The following is a 17,678-nucleotide window of genomic DNA, read 5'->3' as shown; positions in this document are numbered from 1 at the left end:
ACCTAATTGTAAGACAAGTCAATACACGCAAGGTACAATAACACCACAGAATCTGGTGGCATCTTAATGATTTATTGTTGCATAAATATGCATCTGATGCATTTAATGGTTGCCTAAGTGGGTAGGTAGGTATATCCTGAGAACAGAGAAAATAATTGCCCCCCATCCCAAGTGGGCCCCAAAAGTGCAAGAGATAGTAGCTGGTATGTGTCATTGTATTATGCAGAACACAAATGTGTAGGATCTTAACAGTGTTGATGTAAGACACTTATGATTAACATCTGCTAATGATGAATAAACAAAGCAATATCAATAGTGTAGACAAACCCATGAAGAAGGACAAGCAATTTCTATAACTAAGCTAGGACTTTCCATGATCTGTGAGGCCAATCTAATAGGCCCTGTTTGGGTGATCGTAATTAAGATTAAGATTACGCTGGGTGTTCAAATAATTAAGATTATCATTGGCAGTCGGTCAGGAATGGATCACACCCATGTTGATTAGATTTTACTCATTTGATTAGATTATGTATTTATGCTCAGCATCACATTGCGACATTGTTCGATCTTTTGACCTCCCCTGTATACAACAACAGGAAGAACCTCCCTTTTCTCTTAACTCAGAGTATATGTAACTACTGACCTAAGCAACTGCTTCATGCATTTGGCCCACAGAAGCTTATGCCACAATAAAACTGAGTCTTTCAAGTATGACTGTTCTTCTGGAATTTGTACAAAAGGCACCACTTGTATGGACAAAGGAAAGCAATTTGTCTATTGGCTGTTGACACTAGAAAGTCACTCCTTCCTTCATACTCTCTGCACTTGTCAGGGGAAATGGTGCACTCTCACAGCTGAAAGATGGTAGATTTCTCAAAAACAGCCTGTTTCCCTTTCTTACTACTTTCTGACTCTACCGCTCCCACCAGGATCAGCAAAGCAAGGGTTGGAGGACAGACTTACGAAGCTGGAACATTTACATAAAAGTGATAAGTTATGTTTTAGGTTTTCAAAACTGGGAACCTGAAGTTAGGCAGCTGAGGTTTAATTCACATCGTCAATAGACCATGCCAACTATTTTGTTTTGCAGTTCCAGCTTATGGTAGTTTCCTGCTTGTGCAACTTATTTGCCAACTTTCATACCCTACTGCCAACTCATACTGAAGTTGTTTGTGATGCCATACAAAACTGGAAACTGGGGTGTATAATTTATCTGACCTGCTTTCTACAAGCTGTGGCTGCCACAGTTGAACGAAAAGGCCACTAAGCCCAGCAGCCATGTCAACTAGCCCTAAATAGATATATTGATTCATGGAGAATCCTGTGATGCTTGAAAAAATTAGCACCCCTCTTTCATTGTTTACAGCGTGGATCAATTTGTACTATGTGGGGGACGAATGCAATTTCCAAGGTCCTATGAGAAATTGGTAATGAAGTAATCTATGTTCTTGTGTGCTAGCCAAAAAGTAGTTAAATAAGGGCTTTCATACCTCTTCTTAGAAATGGAACATGGTCGTCCTCAACTGGTTGTCCTTGTAAGTCTCTCCGGAAATACTGCCTTTCAAAAGGGTGATTCTTTAGCAAACCCAAATCATGAAGATTTTTTTCTGCAGTTGTTTAAAAAACAAACAAACAACTGTGCTAAGCAGTGAATGGCAATAAAATCACTCTTTTAAAGAATCCCTACGCCTGATTAAAACAACACTTTGAGGTGGAAAATAGGTTTTCCTACAATTTCTCACAATGAAGTGGTATTATGAATACAGTCCCATTTGCTATTATTGTTATTACCACATCCCAGAAAATGGCTTCAAATTACTCTTCTTGCAGGGAATATTTTTAAATGATTAATCTGGTTAGCTGCTATGTTAGCACTTCTCGTTTTGGCCCACTCACATTGTTCTTTATCTTAAAGAGCAGTGTACTGTTTGCTCTGATTGAAAAAGAAAGAGAAAACATTTATGTAACTAATTACAATCCCATTCTTTAATGAAATAAGGAGGGATTTTTTTTTAAGGGCTTTCCCCAAAGCGGGAAAAATGATGGGAACACCCAGAGTTTTAATGTAAAATTCTAAGAGTATTTTGTCAAGAATAACTCCAGTGCATAAAACTAAAACAGTTCTAGAGTTTCTACTATGTGGAACTGACAGTGTGTGTGTGTGTGTGTGTGCGCGCGTGCGTGCATGCACAGACGTGTGTTTTTAGTATGCTTTGCATAATTTGTCCTTACCAATTGCTTCAAGTCTTCCAAGCCATCGAGCTGTGTTGAGAAAATAATTGGGAAAGGTTGGATTCCGGGCACCAATTAAATCCAGTAACACAAAAAGGTCCTATGAGAAATTGGTAAAGAAATAAGCCTTGTCACTTTCAGAGCTCTTATTGTACACTGATTTTAGATAGTCACAATGTATGTCAGCAATCCCAGTCAAATTTTATGAATGGCCCACTTGTCGAACATCCACGGGTTAATAGTGACAATTTCATTGAGGCTGCAATCCTATACAGTACATACTTACCTGGAAGGAAGTCCCACTGTCTTCAGTGAGGCTTACTTGAGTTAAGCTCAGCAGTGTATAGTATTAGTCTATCAGCTTTCAGCAGTACATCTCTAAACTTTTGGATAATCACCAGATTCACCTGCGCTTGACAACATTCACATCACCAAATTTCAGAGATTTTAAAAAACAAATATAGAATGGTTATTGAAGACATTGAGCCTTGTGTGGCGCAGAGCGGTAAAGCAGCAGTTTCTGCAGCTGAAACTCTCCCCATGGCCTGAGTTCAATCCCAGCGGAAGCTGGTTTCAGGCAGCCGGCTCGGGTCGACTCAGCCTTCCATCCTCCCGAGGTCGGTAAAATTAGTACCCAGTTAGCTGGGGGAAAGGTAAAAACGGCCAGGGAAGGCAACGGCAAACCACCCTGCTATAAGGCCTGCCAAGAAAACGTCAGCAAAAGCTGGCGTCCCTCCAAGAGTCAGTAATGACTCAGTGCTTGCACGAGAGGTTCCCTTCCTATTGAAGACATTAGTAAAAGTGGAAGGATGGTCTAATTTCTTTCTCTTGACTATTCTCAGTGAGAATTTCTTATTTCTTATTTTGATGGCTAGAATTAATATTGAAGACTTCAGTGTTTCTTTAAGAAATCAGTTTGAAGACAAAATTACAATAAAATCTAGATGTGATGGCAAATAGTTGCATATAATAAGGAAAAAGAGAACATTGTCTCCAATTAAATCAACAATTGTATTTGAAATGGTCCGTGAACTACATCCAACATTGCATGACTAAAGTCCATTTACAATGGACTGCTTCCGTCCTCTCCTTCCTACAGCCTCCTATGCAACCCAAAACCTGCCTAAGCCCCCCCCCACATTCCAGAGCAGGTGGGGGGGTGCAGGGGGGAGGAAGACCCTCCACTGGGAGATACCATTTTGTCAGTGGATGGACACAATTAGATTTCACCCAGTTAGTCTTAATTATCACTTGCCTTCCCTCTTTAGTATTATCAGGATTTCCCCCAATATGCCTTCAACATTGGCTTTATTAATATAGTGTATTTCAGTATCATCTGATTTGCTTTTATTATATGGGGGAGGTGTCTGAAATTCTACTCTAGAAAGACTAACATCACACCCCACTAACTACACATAGCTCTAAAAATGTATTAGATGATGTGCACAGGTTAGGTGGGGGCAGGGAGGTCTTTCTTCACAACTTTGAGAGCTAGAACTGTAGTGATGGGTGGTAGTTTTAAGTAAGTTCAGATTCTTGGGCTTCTATGGAAGCTACCTGATTCTGTGTTAGAGACCATATGGTACTGTTCAGATTTGTAGATTAAGTTGCTGTGGACAGCTGCTCATGTAGGACCAAATGGCTGTTCACTGCCAGACCAAATATAGGCATGCTTCCTGGTATTAATTTCAGTGGGAGAGTTGAGTACATACTTGTCATCCATTAGAATCAACATATCTTCAAAGTGCTTACCGTTGGTTGGATGGTGCCAAAATTTGAACAACAGGTCCTATATAAAGCTAAAGAAAGACAGTTTATATACCTTTCACCCATCTAACAATTGAGACACACTTTTGTGCCTTTGCCCATCTTGTCTCCTGAGCACTGACTTTTTCTGGCATTACTTCAAAGCAATTCAGACAGTTGCACCAATGAAAAATCATGCCAGTTATTTCACATGACGTTTTTCATATCTGTTACCTAGATCCATGATTTTTAAACCACCCACTTTCCCCTCCATCTCTATAGAACTCTCACTTACAATGCCCTGGATCTGGTTTGTATATGTGGCACCCGGTGGATGCGGGCTTGTTGCCATTAGCTGGGCCAAGTGCCGAGAACCATAGAGCGAATCCGAAGGGGTCCATCGAACGAAGGCTTCTTCGCCGTCAAAGAAGATGAGCTGCAGAGAGAGATCTGGCCTGCCACCTGAACTGATCATCTGCAGAAAAGAAGGGGAAACAAAAAGCAAGTTCAGTCCCCATGTTGAAGTCCACATAGTGAAGGATGATAGCTCCAATGTCAGTGGGGTGGTGAATCCGCTCCGGGTTTCAGCAAGAACCAGTCAGAAGGCTAAGGGAACTAGCCAAGGTGCACCTTGGATAGCTCCTTTAGAGCTCTGACCAAAACCTGGAGCGGATTCACCGACCCGCTGACATCAGAGCCATCAGCCTCCAGTGGGTCCACAGTTAATGCAGAAACAGCTGGAGAGATAACATACCTGCAGATGATGAAGCTGTTTGTCTAGGGAACGTGCCAGTTCTAGCATCATAGCACAAGGCACAGCTGAGTCAGTGGCGCCAACAAACACTTTGCCGTCAAACCGGGGTGGAAAGTATTTTGAATCATAATGGCAAGCGAGCACCAAATGGCGCTTGGCAAGGGGATTGAGGGTGCTGATGATATTGGAAAAGGTGCGGTATCCGTAAGGAGTGTGGCTCTGAAACGTGTCTTCTTCAACAACCCAGCCAGCCTGCAGTCCTTGCAAGCGGTGCTTGATATGCTGAAACATATAAAGGAGATTAAAATGGCTTATTTGAAAGCCAGGCCATGCAAAGTAACTCTGCAGGAACTAGAGAATGCCCAGAAAGAGCTTAGCATTGTGCATAGATACTTCAACATTCGAATAATACCCATTATAGCTTTCTTATCAACAATTCATTTTCTTTAGGGACTTATTTCAGGCAAGTACACGCCCTGCTGGATTGTGAAGTGGTTGCGTGCTCTGCTTCAGATTGGATTGCTCTTTAGGAGGAATCAAATTTTGGAGTGAGAAGCTGCACACCAGTGGTGATGTTAGGTAATTTTAGTTTCTGGATTTAATAGTCTTACATCCAGTCCCCTTGGATGGTAATATGCATTACTTACTTCAAAAGGTGGTAAACGAGCCCTGCTATGCTTGGGGGCCTTCCTGCTCATTCTGCTGAGTGGGGCCCTGGTCTTCTGCCCCAAAGTCCTGCCCTGGCAGCCCCTCTGTGGTACACCCGTACACCTCTCCCCTATGAAGGCAGTAGCCTAACAGGGGAATGACTCTTTCAAGACGGCACTGCTAGGAGCTTAAAATATTTGGAAGGCAGGCTGATAGCACGGAAATCTGTGTAAAACATGCATATGCATCTATATCTATGTATCTTATAAATAATTACTAGGATTTATTTGAATTTCATAGAAGGCAAAGGTAGAAAATTAAGTTCTCATGCAAATCGCTTCAAATAAATTCTTCAATTAATTTGCATCCTATCCCAGATCATCTCATATCAGTAGTTCCTCTTCAATTACATCATTAATTTGCAATGCTATGAAAAAAAAGTGCAAAAAAGAGAGTGGCTGGTATGTTTTTTCATGAATGCTGTCTCGGTCTCTCTCCCTCTCCCTCTCGGTCTCTCACACACATCCTGAACATGGCAACCTTTGCACCAAAATCAAGCCAAGGGTGAATCAGAGAGTCACCTCAATTCATTTCCCAATTCCTTTCCAGATTCTGCTCCCAAATTTATCCAGTTCCCCTTCAATGAATTACTCCATTCATCAATAAGTGCTACCTCCAAATACTAATTTCAAAGTAAAATAAAGGGTCAGAGAATGAGGGAGGGAGAGAGAGAGGACAAGGAGGGAAAGAAGCAGGCTTGTGGGGTGGAGATCAGAAAGAGGGAAAGGTTGGAGGACTTTGTGGGAGCCTGGGAAAAGAAAGGGGAAGGGGTGGCAGAAGCAGGGAGCGGGTGGAAGGATGGTTTTCCCCTTTCCCTACTCTGCAGTTTCTGAGGTTGTTTCTCCATGTGGTGGGGTCTTGGGACTTCTCTCCTAAACCCCAGCACATACACATAGTGGAGAAAACTAGGAAATGTCATATCCCACCTCTATATGCAGCTAAAAGGTTATGGCCAGCTCTGGAAAAGTGTGCATGGGCACGGATGCATCATCTACAACATTTTCTCACACTTTCTCATGTTCCTAATCAGAAAAGGCATGGAAGTAGTTAAAAGTGGGAGGGAGGGAGTGCAATTCTCTTCAGTCTGCAAATCCAGCTGGAAATGAAAGGCAACCAGGTTCTGGACCCCAGCTGCTGTCACTTAATGATATTTAATTGCACCCCCCATTGAGGGTATATCTTTGGATGTTTCCTTAGCAATATGTCTCACCTGCTTTAGAATTGATCCCTGTGGCACATTTAATGTTATTGGGTTCAAGGTCTAAAAGGCTCTTCAGTGTCTTATGTAACATGTTGATACTTGTCAATAAGCAACATGCTGTCCAAAGTAAAAGTGATGTGACTACAGACTGGTTAATTTATTCAGAAGGATGCAAACCGTATCTTCCGTGAAATCAAATCAATGGATAGGAAATCCATGATTCAATGTTTATGAGAATGAAATCAAACAAGACACAATTAAATATCAGAAGACCACTGGCAATGAAGAAAACTATGGGCCACCCTGGCCTGTGGGGCATTTACTAGGGCAAAACCCCCAATAAATTCACATCCCTGAAACTAAACAGGTCAAAGCTCAAACAGTTTTTGAACAAGAGGTCAGCTTGTACACCTCTCAGAGATTACTGTAGGAGCACAATGTAAATGTAACAAACATATAACAAACTGGCAATAATATAGGGGAAGAGGACACCAAGAACTCCATGCAATGGGTCACCTATCGAGGAATGGAGTCTAATCCATCCCCATAGATTATCAGTGTTGTCTACACCAAGCTGTTGGCACACCACAAGAGATCTTCCCATGCAGGACAGAAGACAATTTGGTAAGCCTTTGCCAATGTTCTTGAAACTGACAAGGAAGCATTTAATATTCTTTCCAGGAAGTTCTAATTTTCAGGTATTGTTCTTCTCTCATAGCAGCACAGATTCTTGCCTGAACATGCCCAATGATTGCTGTGCCAGAAATGTCACGGTTATGCTCTTTGTTTAGGCTATCTGCCAGTAAATCTCCAAGGAAACAACAGCACTAGGTGCAAGAGATGCTCTTTGAAATAGGCATACACACACATTTCAATAATTGCAGATCATCAGCCTTACTTGTCAAATTCCAGCTGTACTAAGATGGATCACCATTGCATTAGGGCCTTTGGCATGAGAAATGCTCAGTAGTTACATACTTGTGGATATATTTTGTAACAAGGGGATACCATTCTTCTTCTGGCTTAATACATCAATTGCTAGTGGCTATTACCTGTGATGTTATGAGTGATGATGACATAATTGCAACCTCAACTCCAAAAACTTTAGCCATGTAATTAAAAAATCAGCTTGTATTTCCTCTATGATGTGTTTGTTACAATATCTTAATTCAGTGTTCCCTCTCCCAACTGAACTGTCCTGTCATTTTAGGAAGCTTTTATTTCAGCATTCATATTTGTCCTTGCTAGCTGTGTACAGCCTGCCATGCTAGCGCAGTGCAGGAGCAGTCACACAACGCTGGCTTTTTGAGGGGCAGTAGGGCTTTATCACCCCTACAGCAAGTCTATTCCTATCCAATCCATTACATGGGAATTGGAGATTATGTTACTGGTGCTAAATCAGAAATTGTATGATTACAGTATTAAGAATATTGTTTTGGATCTGACACTGGCTGGCTGCCGGTGGAATGGAAACTACTGGCAGAACAGATTTCCCCTCACCCATGCAGCTCCCTGTGAGTCCCCCTCCCCACACCAAATCTGGTTTGGCAGATTTGGTTCATGTGGGGGTTGTAGGGTGGAGGAAACTAAGGAGAACTCCTCTTGCATGACATTGATTTAACCCCCGTTTAACCACTGCCTTGGGTGGCCCTTCCACTGCTCTGAATGCAGAGAGAGGTTATGGTTGAAAGTGGAGATGCCACCTATCAAGGCATCTTGTGGAGTAGTTTACCGAGAAGCAGTGTGTACCAGGGTGGCTCAAACTGGGAGACAAATGGTGTGAGGAGACCGGGAAAGTGTCAGAACAGATATCAGCATGGACTGTATTTTGAACCTGTTCAGCCTTACCTGACGTACAGCATAACTTCCAGGTGACCCTGGGTATCGCTCGATCAGTATCGGTTGCAGGTCATTTTGCCACATTTGATTGATATCGGTGTGCACAGCAACTTGCCGGATGCTGGATGCATTTAAAATGGTTGGACGGTGGGTATACTGAGGAAAGTAACAAAGGCAAGATGACGATAATAGGTTACCATAAGATGTTTATCTGTAGTGCTTTGTATTTGACAATAGCGAAGAATATATTTATTCATTTAAAAATACCTATTACCTATTTTTCTGTTAAAACCAACATCCAACATGATTAACAATGGAAGAAAAATATATACTTTGTCTTATCTCATGAAGACATTCCATTCAGGCCAAGCAAATGTGTAAATATAAACAAATTTGGGCTGTAATACTGCAGACAATCGAGCCAAATACAATCTGCCTTCATGCCCTCCATATCACCATGGGAGCCACTTCCCCGTGTGACCCATTTGGCTACAATATGTGTGTATCAGAGCCATATGTGTGTGGGACCTGTTATGTGGGGCCAGTCACCACTCCATTGGGAGGAACGGCAATAATTGGATAGGAAAGACCCACTCAACTTGCCCCCCCCCCTCCATTCTGGTATTCACACATAGTCCACAGTCACACGGGATTGCACCACAGGAAGTGACTCCCATACATCTGAAGTTGTGTGTGAGATTACAGTTCCGGGCAAAACCAACCAATTCAACACAGGGCAGGGGCTGCACATGAAGGGTATAGCACAAGTTCAGAATTGCCACAAGAGTAAATATAAACACGCCTACCAAGGACTGCTGGTTCATTTCTTTTGGTTATTTTCAATGCCTGGTATGCATAATATGGCAATCTTATTTTTATTAGAAGTTATTGTTTAATCATTTCAATTAAACAACTTCTCCAAGTGACCACTTGCATGAACTCAAGTCCATTCTAGCCATGAAAGTCAAGACAGGTTGTAAGATGTGTTTCATGTGTCTGTTCCAAGTGTTAGCTTTCTAGCTTCATTATTTCCTTATCTGATCGCCTTGACTCTCTTATCAGAGTACTTTCTAATTTAGGCCAGGGGCTAATTATGTATTACAACTGATCTCTATAATAGATCCTCAATCCCTATTATTTCCCCCCAAAGCTAAAAAGTGTTCTAAAGAGGGAATTTAGAGCAAAGAAGTGGGGTGGATATGGGGGAGGGAAGACTGTCAGTTAACCCTTTCTGGCCTGTAGTTTTGCCACTCAAAATCCTTCCTTTTTGCCCCCACCTCACACTTCCTCACAGGGTTCAAATGTGTGTTCACAAAGGCAAACACACCTAGAAATTCTGCAGGTTTTCTTAAATAGCGTTTAGAAGCCTATTATGGTGTGTCATGTGCAAATAAATAACTGGACTGGACTCCAAACCCAAACATGCTCATTTCAATACATTAAATATCAAGTTTATTTGCCTTAAGATGAATTTTTGGTGTTCTGTGGAGGATATATCCTGCCCTCAAAGTGCCCCCCCACCCCAATCTACAGAGGACACCATTTTACATAAACCCTGGATCATGTCTGTGGGCCACAGCACGTGCTTTAAAGTTTAACACAATGTGGTGCAGCCTGTGTTGTACATAAAAATACATGTTGTGAACCTCTTCAGCTATTGGGCAGTATAGAAATATAATAACTAATAAATAACTGTTAGCTTTGGGAAATGAAATGCTCTCTGAAAATGGAGGACATAACTAGAGCAGAACAAGCAAACAGGACAGCTGTTAATGTTGGCTGCAATTATCACTATTTCAAAATGAAGCTGTTGCAAAAGCACAATATTAGGTAACTCTTTGGGAAAAGGAGAAAGTCTGTATTTAGGCTTGGGTTCCGATGCTCTAATGAGTAGCTTATGGGTGCAACTTTGCTTTCAGTAGCTATCAACACATTTAATCATACATGGGACAATAGAAACTGGGAGGGGAGAAAATAATAAACTTAAAGCCTAATGACACATCTGGCATAGTAAAGCTGTATTCCTCCTGTCATCTTTTATACACGCTGCTCCATTGCCTTCACGTGGATTTGGATTGGGTTCGCTGTGCCCAATTTGCATTTTCTTTATAGCAGCATAAAGAGCTCTCATCAGGCAATTATTAAGTGGGTAGCAGCACTGTGATGTAATGCAAAAGTGGGCAGACTTTAAGCTTGCAGGGTCTTCTTTCTTACTTGAACCCCAAGTTCCATCAAGTGGAGACAGTTGCAAAATTGGGTTGAGTAGGATTGAAGGGAAGATCATACACTCAAAATCAAGGAAAAAGCTTCCTTTTTTATTTTCAGTACCAAAACTAAGTGCAGAGTACTTTCACTCAAACACTCAGTTCTGGTTTTCTTTATTTTAGAAGCCTAATTTAGGATGGGGAGGGAGCCTTGTTGTTAGTGTTAAGCAACTGGAAGTCAGAAACTCTTAATGATTTACTGCAAATCATCCAGAGATCTACCAATAGATCCCAATCTATCTTTTGCCCACATCTGTTGTAATGCACTGCATTGATACAGTTTAATAGTACAGTACATAATGGGTAAAGCTAGTATTTTGTATGAAGTTTCAAAACACACTCTCTAATCTCACACTACATGCTACACCGTGTCTGTCACAAAAACCCAAAAAAGTGCACTTTAACAGTGCATCTCTGCACTTGCACAAATGGCTGAGGTATCCCATCTTGCAACATGATCTCTAAGTTCATAGCAGCTCTTTGTGGCTTTTGGAACAACTTCAAAACCATTAGTCCATAGGCGAAGGAAGTATGGGTTGTAGGATAAATGACTGTCCTCGAAAACAACAACTTTAATATACAGAAAATTGAAACTGAACCCATAGAAAGTGGGATATCACAATGTTTATAACAACCCCACAACTAGTTATGAAACCAGATGCCAATTTGGATTGTGAGAATATTAGGAATGCCTCCCTATCTTACCTTGAGTTTCATAGGGCACACTTTACAGGCTGGGAGAAAGGCTCAGTTCAGACAACACGTTTCTCAACAGTGGTTTTAGAACTCCATGGTGGAGTGTTGACAACACCATTGAGAAACATGTTGTCTGGCAGGAAAACTCCACGCAACGATAGAGGTGGTTTTTTTTGGAAAACACTCCTTGCAGAATATCCATGCTGTGCAGAGGAGAGTTCCTGCACAACCCTTGTGTTGCATGTTGTATGGCAGAATCTTTAGAGCGGCCTTTGACTCCATACCCCAACCCCGCCTGTGGCGGAAGTTAACACTACTAAATATAGACCGGAGGTTACTTAGAAGAATACAGGGGTTGTACTATAACTCTAGCCTATGTGTGAGAACCTCCAAGGATGGTGATTTATCAGAGCCCATCGCCACTAACAAAGGAGTACGGCAGGGGTGTTTGTTAGCTCCACTGCTATTTAATTTATATGTAAATGATATTGTTTCCTCCTTGTCCAGCCTTGATTTCAACCCACCCCACCTGAAGGATAGGAACATCTCTGTGTTATTGTATGCAGATGATGCTGTCCTCCTTTCATACACTCAAGTGGGGATGCGAAGGATGCTAAGAGCTCTAAGCGCATACTGTACGAGTGAAGCTCTCCAGATTAATTATGACAAAACCAAAATTTTAGTTTTTTGGGAAAAAAGGAAGATATACCATTGGCAGATTGACAACCGCCAGCTCGACCAGGTGAATAAATACAAATACTTAGGAATAACAGTCCAGAGTTCGGGATCTTGGTCTGAGCACTTAAAAGGAACAGCTTTATCAGCCAATGTAACTGCAAATGCTATCTTCCGTTTTGCAGCTGGGCCTGGAGGGAAGATGACAGCTCCCCTAATAGAACTATTTAAAGCTAAATTACTCCCACAGATTCTGTATGGGGCGCCTGTATGGGCCCTTGCTGATATTACACCATTAGCGATTGAGCAACATAAATTTCTATCCAGAGCGCTTGGGGTCCCCAGATCTACATCCAAAGATATTGTCCGGCTGGAAACAGCGTGTCACTCAATTCAAACGTTAGCTCTAAAAGCAGCAATCTTCTTCTGGCTAAAGATATTGTTCCAGTTGGTTTCTCCACTGGTTATGGCCACACACGAGGATATGGGGAAAGATTCATGGGCAGAAAAGATGAGCCATTCTGTATCCAAATTGGGCTGCTCACAACTTTATCTCCTTACAAGAGGGTTTGATGGGGCTAAAGAGGAGATCTCAAGAAGACTGTATGATTGTGAAATACAATCTTCTTTGGCTGTCATCAAAGCAAGCCATTCAAATACGATATACCAAAGTATAATTACTGCCCCGGGAAAAGCCCCTTTATACCTAACTTCTGTTACTTCACATGAGTTGAGATGGTTATTTACCCGGTGCAGATTAAACTCACTCCAGTTAATGGAGGTGAAAGCACGTTACAGGACCCATCCACGCGCTAAAGCTGACTGCCCTGCCGGCTGCCCCAAAACTGAGGACATGACACACTTTCTAGTTGAGTGCCCAGTGTATGTCGAGCTGAGGAAGCAATACCTTGTGCCCCTGATTCCCGGGTTCAACCACATGTCACCTAAAAATGTAACCCAGATATTATTGTTAGGCTCTGATCATTATATATCGTACAGGACTGCAAAATTTGTACAGCGGGCGCTGGAGGTACGGAAGCTTCTGTTTGCCATATAGGATTAAATTTTACTAATCTGAGATTACTTGCGGGCCAGTACAGGTACTGCAATTGAGCCTACTATCAGTTTTATATTATTAGCTTGTATTATTCTTCTGATTGTGGTGAGATTGAATTTGGATATGCCATTATGTTATTATGTTAGTATGTTATTTTGCTACTATTTTATTTGTTTGTGAATGGCCTGATTGGCTAACAAGCAATAAAGATTTGGTATGGCAGAATCCATGGTCTTTTCCATTGTGTTGAGTTGGCTTTTCCCACTGGCTACAGAATTCTCTGGCAAAAGACCCTGTGTTGCTTCTGGCACCTTCTGAAAACACCTCTATTCCTTAACTGGCAGCCATGGTTTCATAGGCATTTTGATTTTTTTGAAAAGTATAGTTTTAATATGGTGTTTTAATCTTTTTCTTCTTTTTTTTCTTTTTGGTGTTTTATGTCCAGAATCAGTTCTGGATATGGAGCAGTAGACAATTTTTGCAAACAAACAAACAAACCACCTACTCTGATTCTCTAATCATGGCACTGGCTCTCATGGTTCAAAATGCCATGTCAGCTACGCAGAGATGTACTGCTTGTAAGTAAAACAGTATAGAGTATCTGCATAGGTTGCCAGCCCACCAGTCTATGGCAACATTCAACATCATGCAAGTGGACGTCTCCTCACACAACAGGACTTCCTCTCCCTCACTTCCCCCCTGCTCCCCCCAAATCTTTTCAAGTGTGTGTATCCCCCACCCCTCTGGAGCAGATTTGAGAGCACAGAGGGCTGCAGAAGGGAGGGGGAATGCATCCTGCCAATGATGTCAATTTCACTGGCTGACAAACACAGCTAGATTTCACCTTATCTTGCCTGTTGAGATCCTTGGCTGAGGGCCTGCTCCTTGCTCCACCATCATCTGAAGCATAGGGTGTACAAGAGGGCCTTTCCTGGTTTGGGAACTCACTGCTCTGAGAATTTAATGAGTCTCCTTCCCTATTTTTCAGATGCCAGAACAAGATGTCCCTGATTTGGCATTTGATCTGGGTGATGTCTGAAATACCTTGACTCTTTGATTTGTTTTCTAATAATTGCTGCTGCTGCTGTTTTATTGATTGTTTTACTGATTGTGATGTTTTACATTACTGGATAATGGTGCTTTTAAAAAAATGTAATAGCATTATATCTATGTGTATTGTGAGCCACTTGAAAATGGCCCTCGTGGACAAAAAAGCAAGATCAAAATATTTTAGGAAGCTCCTGAACTTGGAGGCTTCTGATTATCCAGTGTAGGGTGGGAGGCATGGTGTAGGTGATGTTTGCCTCCCCATCTTCCTGTCCTGCATTTTTTGCTAGATAGGCTTTTTTTCCCTGTCTAGCAACGGTGCTTTGGAGGGGGAGGAAAGGAGGCTGGAGCAGTTGCAGATTGGCTTGTATCCTGGGCTCTCCAGTCTTCTTCTTTCCCTGCCCACTGAAATACCCCATTTCCCTCCTCCCTGAGGTCGCTTTTCTCACTCAGATGCCCATTGGCACAGTTCTTCCCATGCCAGCTACAAGGGGGTGGAGGAGGGGGGTCAGATCTCTGACTCCCCCTTCCAAGGTCAGAGCACTGTCTCCCACCTTGGAGGGGGGAATCTCTAGTATCCTATGGACCCCTCAGACAATGTCTAGGTGCCATAAGATCGTTCCCTTAATAAATAAGTATGTTGGGTGGTCTGTCTCTTGGCTCATTGCATGGCCACGAAGTAGTTAAATCATAGAACATACCTTATTAACTTAACCATGCAATTCTTATACACACTGTGAAGAAATGCCTTTTATATAACGGTTACTGTTACCTAATGTTTACTTTGTGTAGCCTCTGTGAGGCAATAATGTATCCGAGTAGGCTTGAGGTTTTATTTTGTTACTGTCAAAATACTGTGTAGTAGTTGTTGAGTGACATCCTGAAGGGAAAAGGAGGGACAATAGGTTTGAATATTGTTAGAAGGGCCCTGGATCAGGTATATTCAATTCTGATTGGCTGGGGATTTTAGCTAGGTGGAAGAGAGTGGTTGGGAAATGACAGTTAAAGTATGGCAGTGGACAGGAGAGTCAGTGGCTGCGTTCGAACAACACAATAGTCAATGGTGGGTTAATAGTCAACTCCATGGTTGATTATCGAGGGGGTACTCCCCAAACAACGTGATTATAATCAACAATTTTGTGGATTAGGGCCAGCATTGAGTTGACTATTAGTTAATGGTGTGTTTGATTAACATTACCCCCCCCCCAGTTCTCCCACTGGTATCCCATTAGCTATTGCAAGTTTTGCTGGCTGGACTAGAGTGGCAATTGCTGCTTTAGTCGCTCTTGCCAGGGGACTGCGCAGTCGCCGAAAATAACCAACTGTGTGCCCAACATAATGGTGTCTGACGCACGACATGGAAACCAACGGTTGTTCAGATAATCAACTCTGCACAGCGTTGGTTATTTGCATTGGTTATTTCGGCTGAATAACCAACTGTGGTGGTGTGAAAAAGTCCCGACAGACCCGTATATTAAAGTGGTAATTTTCGAGGACAATCTGTGAGGGAGAAGGTCTGCTGGTATTTTAAAAAGGCTATAAGAAATCTGAAGAGAAATTGAATAGCTAAGACTTGAGTATTAAGCTATTCTTTCTCTGTGGGATACCCATTTGTGATTGGTTCGGATGAGGAATAGGGAGCAGGTGGCTGTTTTATGCCAAGAGGCTGCCTTAAGATCTTGCCAGAAGGAGGTTATATAAGCAGGCAGTAAAAATTCAGTTAAAATGTCAAAGCAGAGAGCTTTGGTGTCACAGGAAGACTATCCAGAATACAGACCTAGCAATAAAGCTATTTGACTAGGGTGCAGGTTTAGGGAATTTGGCTGAAGTCCTTACAGGCTTGTAACAGCAATAGTGTCTCTTGAGTCCTAGAGAATTGTCACTAAGCAGTCTTTTGAAAACTCCTAAGTAAATATTAGTAATCCCTTATGTACAAAATATCCCTTTAATAAATTATTTGTTTAATAGTTCATCTTGTCTCTAATGTTGGTGCACATCTCATGCCTAAACCTCTTATACCAGCTTTAGAAGGTATTCTAACAGAACTGCTGGCAGCAGAAAAGGGTCAGCTCGTGGAACTCCGAGTTAGAGTGGCAGAGAGTTCTTTAGGCCCAGAAATATAAGCATTTTCTCTAAATAAGAAACCCCATAGGTGGGATTGCCCAGAGAAGGAGCAGCTCCCCCATAGATGGTGGCAGTGCTGGAGAGAGGAAATTCCCCAATACACACCATATTGGGGGTAAAGCCAATTGAACTAATTGGGACTTACTTCTGAGTAAAACATACATAGGATTGAGTGGTTACATCTGCTTTGAAGAATATCCTAGTTGTACTTTGTGTTATTTTTATGCGGAGCACAGGGTTCCCACCCAGGCAGTGACCATGCCCAGACCTGCTTTGCTTCAATAAGGTTGCTGTATTATGTGCCCCTTTTTGACTATCAGCCCGTATCTAGTGTGCACTTTCTTTCTCTGGTGTCTGCATGCTCTGCTTTGTCCTGAGATAATTGGGCTGTGTGGGAGGCACTTCTCTGTACATCGATCACACTACTGGATCACCTGTTTTTAAAATCTGCAACCAACCTACCAGGTCACCTGTTTTTCAGTTATGCAAACCCCATTCTGGCGAGCCACATGTAGAAATGCACATAGTACTAGAGTAATGTTAAAACACATAACAGTAGAAAAATGCAGAGATGCCAGTCTTCCCGTTTGCCTTATCATCACCATTAAAATGCACATTCATGCCAACATTTGCTCATAAGGGAAGGAGAAAGGATCACGAGAGACTATTTTAAATCCAGACCCCATGACTGACAGGCCCATGACCTCTCCCCCACGCCAATTTCCCTGCTGGCTCTCATTCCCCTGCCATTCACAGATCCCCCCTCTGCTCACATTGCCCCCCAAGAGTGAGGGAAATACAACACAGGCAAACGGAGGAAGACGGCCGACCCACCTTTTCCTGAGTCCAGTCTGCTCTGCCTTCCCTGCCATTCACCCGCGGGGAGAGAGAGGCGATGGCCAGGGAGAGAGCCCAGGCCAGGCACAGAGATGCGGCTGCACCCGGGCTCGCTCTGCCTTGCCCAGCCATGCCTCTTCAGAACGATGTGGCAACAGCGGGCTGCCGGTCCTCGTGCTGAGCAGGATCTCTGGGTAGACCAGATGAGGCAGCTTCAGGGGGACTAGGCTGGAGGAGGAGGAGGGAACGGGGCCCGTGCCGGAGCAGCCTTCGGGTTGAGAGCGGCTGGGCTGGAAGCGCCGTGGGGCTGCCTGTGATTCATTCGGCAGCCTCTGCCTCATTAGCTTATTTTGCCTCTTCCCCGGCTTCCTGCCTTTCTGCATAAAACGGAGAGAGATGTTTGTTCACACAGCCACTCAGACTCAGTCCAGCGTCGCCTCCTATCATTTCCTCAGGGATGTGACTTTTGGCACCACACCAACAGCATCAGGAGGACGA

General features: G+C 42.7%; 1 protein-coding gene across 1 annotated transcript in view; it reads right to left on the bottom strand.

The window, feature by feature from the left end:
* Positions 1–17,678, bottom strand: part of QPCT (glutaminyl-peptide cyclotransferase) — a 24,130-nt gene extending 6,452 nt beyond the window's left edge. The window contains exons 1-6 of the mRNA XM_063124295.1: positions 17,178–17,678; positions 8,490–8,636; positions 4,733–5,014; positions 4,274–4,453; positions 2,233–2,332; positions 1,491–1,607 (exon numbers count right to left, since the gene is read on the bottom strand). Coding sequence (XP_062980365.1) covers positions 1,491–1,607; positions 2,233–2,332; positions 4,274–4,453; positions 4,733–5,014; positions 8,490–8,636; positions 17,178–17,312 — 961 coding nt within the window. The 5' untranslated portion in view covers positions 17,313–17,678. The remainder of the gene's footprint in view (positions 1–1,490; positions 1,608–2,232; positions 2,333–4,273; positions 4,454–4,732; positions 5,015–8,489; positions 8,637–17,177) is intronic.

This window comes from Elgaria multicarinata, chromosome 4 (assembly GCF_023053635.1).
Source record: "Elgaria multicarinata webbii isolate HBS135686 ecotype San Diego chromosome 4, rElgMul1.1.pri, whole genome shotgun sequence".
NCBI lineage: Eukaryota > Metazoa > Chordata > Lepidosauria > Squamata > Anguidae > Elgaria > Elgaria multicarinata.
The sequence above is the reverse complement of the archived record's forward strand: the minus strand, read 5'-3'. Positions and strand labels throughout refer to the sequence as shown.